Source organism: Dromiciops gliroides, chromosome 3, assembly GCF_019393635.1.
Source record: "Dromiciops gliroides isolate mDroGli1 chromosome 3, mDroGli1.pri, whole genome shotgun sequence".
NCBI lineage: Eukaryota > Metazoa > Chordata > Mammalia > Microbiotheria > Microbiotheriidae > Dromiciops > Dromiciops gliroides.
The window spans coordinates 141446300-141452796 of record NC_057863.1 but is presented as its reverse complement, the minus strand read 5'-3'; the positions used below and the strand labels follow the sequence as shown (position 1 = coordinate 141452796).

Here is a 6497-nt window from a genome sequence, read left to right as displayed (position 1 = left end):
ATAGTTCCTGCCTTCTAGGAGCTTAATAACTAGGAGAGGAATAAGATAACAACATAAACAGTGACAACACATATAATTATACAATAATTAATTCAAAGAATCTCAAAGAGAAAGGGTCATGTGGTTCATAGAACCAGGATAGTCTATGGAGGATGTATTATTTGACTTGGGCTTTATCAGAATACATAAAAGAGAAGGAAAGGGACTATAACTAACACTCATCCTTTGTCAAGAAACTTCTTTGAGACAGAGGATGTCTTAACTTCTTTCTCTCTGCTTCTCCATCATTCTCAGTTTTGTACCTCCTATATACTTTCTTTTCATATTAATGGCTTGTTGTTGTCATTCAGTTATGTTCCACTCTTCATGACCTCAGGAACCATAAAATGCTGGTACTGTCCATGGCGTTTTCTTGGCAAAGATACTGGAAGATCTGTTTGCTTTTGCCTTCTTCATATTCATAACATAGACTAATATAAAATTAGGAAATTTTATAATCATAGAATCTTGGAATTTTTAGTGCTCTCCAAGACTGTAAATTGCAGAGAAGATACTGTTCTGCATTGATAAAGAAGTTTTCCTCATTTAGGAGTTCCTTATTGTTATTTTTAATTTTTCTTTTTCCAAGGGGACCACTGACATCATGGGTGGTGTCAGGACTTACACATGAATTTAATTTAAATGAAGCAACTAAACTCCCCAAGTGTTAGTTACTGAACATCAGAATTGTCTTGCAACAACTTCCTAATTCTGTATATATGCAGTTTATTTTTTGAATCCAAATGAAGGACTGTATTTGTTGTTTTAAAAATCACTTTTTTTAAGTTTTGGCTTAAAATTCTGCATTTTCAAGCTCTTTTTTCTTTCTATGTCAGCCTTTTGTTACAGGGAAATTTTATGAGAATTCTATCTATGTCTTAATTCACATAATTTATAGAAACATGGAATTGGACAGGATCACAGGCAGAGCCCTGAGATTCTTTACTAGAGGAATATGTTAATCATTGAAGAATGAGTTCAGGTAGGTTATCATTGTCCTCATAGGTTCATCCTAGTATAAAGTTGTCCCAGGTCTTCAGGCAGTTGTGTGTGGCTGGAAACAGATTATGAGGATCTGTAGTTGCCCACACATGTATACTTGTCTGAAGCTCAATTTAAGTACTGATGCAAAGCAGGCACTGAATAGATGTAGGTGGCTGGACATGGTGTATATCATTTGAATAGATTTGTGGCATGTGATAAAGATGAAGATTGGTACAGATGCTAAAATTACAGATAAGGAAAGCACCATACAATCTGATAATTTCACTTTTTAAAATTTATAATAGTATTTATTTTTAAATTACATGTAAATATAATTTTAACAATCATTTAAAAATGAATTCCAAATTTTCTCCTTTCCTTCCTTTCTTCCCCTACCCTCCTTAAGTTAGGAAGTAGTTTGATAGAGGTTATTTATGAGCTATCATGTAAAATATATTTCCATATAATTGATGTTGTAACAGAAGCAGACTAAAAGAAGAAAAAATTTTAAAAAAATTAAGCTGAAAATAGTATGCTTCATTTTTTATTCAAACTCCATAAGTTCTTTCTCTGGATGTGGATAGCATTTTCCATCATAAGTCCTTTGGAACTGGCATAGAATATTGTATTGCTGAGAAGAACTAAATCATTTCTGGGTGATTATCACACAATATTGCTGCTACATGTGTACAATGTTCTACTGGTTCTGCTCATTTCACTTTGCCTCAGTTCATGCATCATGCATCAGTTGATCAAGTTTTTTCCCCCTGAAATCTATCTGCTCATCATTTCTTATATCACACTAGTATTCCATTGTATTCCAAATGCCACAACTTGTTCAACCAATGACAAACTGATAGACATTCTCTTAATGTCCACTTCTTGGCCATGAAAAAAATAATGAGAGCTGCTATAAACATTTTTGTACATGTAGGTCCTTTCCCCCTTTTTAATGATCTCTGTGGGATACAGAACTGGCAGTGTACCTGAGGGAAAGTGGGAGGGGAAGGGAATAAGGGGGGAGAGGTGAAGGAAGGGAGGGCATATTGAAGGAGGGGGCAGTAAAAAGCAAAACAATTTTGAGGAGAGATAGGGTGAAGGAAGAAAATAGAGTAAATATCAAGAGGAGGGAATAGGATGGAGGGTAATACAATTAGCAATAGTAATTGTGAAAGAAATGATGCACAGGATATCAGAAGGACATTTGAAAAACTGCAAATAATCAACAGAGGAAGAACTGCTAGTATCTGAATACAGATTGAAGTATAATTTATTTGGTAGTTCCTCTTCTAAATTTATTTTTTCTGACACTTACTGGCTGTGAGAAAAAAAAAAGAAAAAAGTACAAAGAAAAGAAAGATCAAACATAAATCATATTGTTGTTTTTTTCCCCAAAAAAATTATTTCATAAACTTTCCTATTGTTATACATCCAGTTTTATCCTTCTTACTATGTTCCACTTACTCTGTGATAGAATGAGATGTGTCTTCTTGCTATTCCTCTCTCAAGACACTCCATCTCCCAGCTTTTAATATTTTCATTTGCTATCCTCAATGTCTGGAATGCTCCCCATACTCATCTCTTCTCTTTTAGTTTCCCTGACTTCCCTCAAGTCTTAACTAAAACTGATTTTTATACAAGAGACCTTTCCTAGCCTCTTAAAATTTTGTATTATCTCTCTGAAATTACCACCAATTTATCCTCCATATTTCTTGTTTGTGCGTAGTTGTTTGTATGTTGCCTCATCTAACTAGACTGTGAACACCTTCAAAGTAGAGAATGTTTTTGACCTTTTTATCGCATCACCTAGCATTTTGCCTGGCACATAGTAGGTGCTAAAATGTTTGATGAGTAACTAATATGTCATGTTTTGAAACTTGCAAAAAGTTTTGAAACCATTAGTATTCTTAGTATTTTTTAAAACGCAGATGGTAGAGAAATATGCTAGAAACAAACTCATGGTGCTGCTATGAAGATCAAATGAGGTTATTTGTAAAGAGCATTGCAAACCTTAAATTTTATATTAATGTTATTGCTGCTACTACTATTATTATCTCATTTGATGAACTACACATTGAGCTGCATGCTAGAATCTTGGCACTATTCATTTTGCAATGTACTGGGCTTAATTTTACATTGTATTCACCTTCATCTTCAGAGAAACTACACTCCCATGGCTCTTCTCCTGATTTGATAACTACACCTCTGTCTCTTTCAATCATGTTTTTTCCCTATTCTTACTTCCTTTAAATGCCTATTTCTAAGGATCAGTCCTTGAATTGCTCCTTTTTTACCTTTCTAGACATTCTCTTTTATTTGCAGAGTTTCAACCAAACTATCTATGGTATATAGAGGCCTCAAAATATATTTATGTATATACATATCTCAGAATGTCTACAACACACTTATCTCTATATCTTTAAGCAGTTCATCAAGCTTACTGAATCAAACAAGCTTATTCTGAAATCTTTCATTCTGTATATCATAAACACTATTCATAAATCCCCATATATGTAACCAGGAAATTATTTTTAAACTTTTCTTCTCCCACTTACCAAATCCTTGATTCCACATATCCAACTTTCAATCCCTATTATTATTATTTCTACCTTTTTAACAATCTTGCACATGTACCCTTTTTTCATGTACTTAGCAGCCAACATCATGAAAATTCCCATCACCTCATTCATAGACTATTGTCATAATCTTCTAGTAGGAAGTTTTTGCTTCGATTCTTCATATAAATAATTTATTTTCCAGTTACATTTAGAGATAGTTTTCAACATTTGTTCGTATAGGATTTCTAGTTTCAAATTTTTCTCCCTCCCTCCCCTCCCTCCCCAATCCGCAAGGCAGCAAGTAATCTGATATAGGTTATATATGTACAATCACATTAAACAGATTTCTGCATTAGTCATGTTATGAGAGAATAATCAAAGCCAAAAGGAAAAACCACAAAAAAGAAAAACAACAAGGACAAAAAACAATAGAAATAATATGGTTCAATCTTCATCTAGATTCCACAGTTCTTTTTTTTTTTCTGGATTTGGAGAACATTTTCCATCATGAGTCCTTTGGAACTATCTTGGAAGATTGTATTGCTGAAAAGAATCAGTCTATCACAGTTGATCAACACCTAAAGTTGTTGATACCATGTACAATCTTCTGGTTCAGCTCATCTCACTCATCATCAGTTTATATTCCTACACATGAAGATAATACTTATAACTCTTGAGAACTGTATATATATATTTGGGTAGACAGAAGGATTAAACACAGAGAGTATAAATATAAATTATGCTTGATGTGATGATATAAAGAAAAGTAAGTGGTTATAAAAGGAGTTTATGGGGAGAAGAGGAAAGGAGAGGTGTAATGGGGTGAATTACATCATATGAAGAGGTGCAAAAATCCTATTACAATAGAGGGAAAGAAGGAAAGGGTGAACATTGTTTCAACCTTACTCTCACTAGATCTGATTCAAAGAGGGAATAACATATATGTTCATTTGGATAAAGAAACAGCTTATTATTTACGAAAGTAAAAGGGTAAGGGGAAAGGGCAGGACTGATAGAAGGGAGGGGAGAAGCAGGGGAGAAAAGGGTAAAGAAAAGGGAGGGGGGCTGAAAAAAGAGAGGACACATTCGGGGAGGCAGATGTAAGAAGCACAACGTTGATGAAGAGGAATAGTGTGAAAGAAGAGGGGAAAAGTACAAAGAGGGTAAATAGAATGGAGGAAAATAGACAGCTAGTAATAATAACTGTGAATGTGAATGGGATGAACTCTGCCATAAAACAGAATCAAATAGCAGAGTGGATTAAAAACCAGAATCTTACAATATGCTGTTTACAAGAAACACATTTGTAGCAGAGAGATACACACAGAGTAAAGGTAAAAGGTTGGAGCAGAATATATTTTGCTTCAGCTGAAGTCAACAAAGCAGGCGTAGCAATCGTTATCTCAGACAAAGCAAAAGTAAAAATAGTTCTATTTAAAAGACATAGGGAAGGAAACTACATTTTGCATCAATTCTCTCTGCCACTCCAGTCTATGCTCCACTGAATTACCAAGGTCATCTTCATACATAAATAAAGTATAGGCTTGTCCAATGTGACATCTGTAGTTAACTCCAGTGTCTCCTTACTTCATCTTAGATAAATTATAAAATCACTTTCAGCCCTTCAAAAAATGTCCTCCTCCTATATTTCTAGATTTTCTGTGCTTTACTTTTCTACACATATTCTGTTATCTGGTGAACTTGGCCTATTTGCTGTTCCTCATTTGGTACAAATCAGTTCCCACATTGATTTATTTATTTGAATGTCTTTTCCCCATTCTCTGTCTCCTATGCCTTGAATGATCTCCCTGTTCACCTCTGCCTATTGACTTCCTTTTCTTGCCTATAGAATACTATCAAACCCTTCCTTCTTCAAAAGCTGCTTCCAAATCTTCTCATATACTCTCTCTTCCCACACCCATTTACCCACTACTATTACACAACCTCTGAGATTACCTTTATTTACACTGTTAAGATGTTTAAGTATGTATGTATGAATGTGTATGTATTCTTGTATACAAATGCTTATGTATATGTTATCTCATCCTATAAGAAAATACATTCTCTGGGGATATGTACTGTGCTTTTGCCATTTTTTTTGTCTTCTGAAATTAACAAAGTCATACATTTTTAAGTTCTTATTAAATGCATGTTTATTCACTGACTTCCCAGTGTCATGATGTTAATATAATTTGTTCTCTTTGTATAATTGTAGGAGCTTCCTTAAAAAAAATCCCCCTTCTGTCTCTTTTACAGTGTGCAACATGCCTTTCCGAGTAAGGAAGACACAGAAGCTCCGTGGGCGCATCAGCCACAGCCACGGGTGTATCGGCAAACACCGGAAACACTCCGGAGGTGGTGGAAATGAAGGAGGGTTGCACCATTACCGCGTCAACTTCGACAAATATCATCGAGGTTACTTCGGGAAAGTGGGTATGAGGCGTTACCACTTGAAGAATAACCAAAGCTACTGCCCAACCATCAACCTTGATAAGCTGTGGAAACTGGTCAGTGAGCAGACCAGGATTAATGCTGCCAAAAGCAAGGAAGGGCTTGCACCTATCACTGATGTTGTGTGGTCGGGGTACTACAAAGTCCTAGGAAAACGGAAACTCCCCAAGCAGCCAGTCATCATGAAGGCAAAATTCTTCAGCAGAAGAGCAGAGGAAAAGGTTAAGGGTGTTGGTGGAGCTTGTGTCCTTGTGACATAAAACCAATGTTATCAAATAAAACAAATGTCTTTATTAAACTTCAATAAAAAAAAAATCCCTTTCCTTATGTCAACACTATCTTTTGCCATAGAAAAAAAAATGCTCTAAATCACTACTGATCAGAGAAATGAAAATTAAAATAATTCTGAGGTACCACCTCACACCTATAAGATTGGCTAATATGACAAAAAAGGAAAATAATAAA

General features: G+C 34.9%; 1 protein-coding gene across 1 annotated transcript; it reads left to right on the top strand.

Annotated features, from left to right (window-relative positions):
* The first annotated feature begins 5845 nt into the window (after nucleotides 1-5845).
* Nucleotides 5846-6292, top strand: LOC122747245 (60S ribosomal protein L27a-like). The gene has a single exon (XM_043993384.1). It carries the CDS (start codon nucleotides 5846-5848, stop codon nucleotides 6290-6292), a length of 447 nt encoding a protein of 148 aa, XP_043849319.1.
* Nucleotides 6293-6497: the final 205 nt, after the last annotated feature.

Bases quoted from the DNA above. Each gene is read 5' to 3' on its own strand.
- LOC122747245 (XM_043993384.1), top strand. From the start codon at position 5,846: ATGCCTTTCCGAGTAAGGAAGACACAGAAGCTCCGTGGGCGCATCAGC.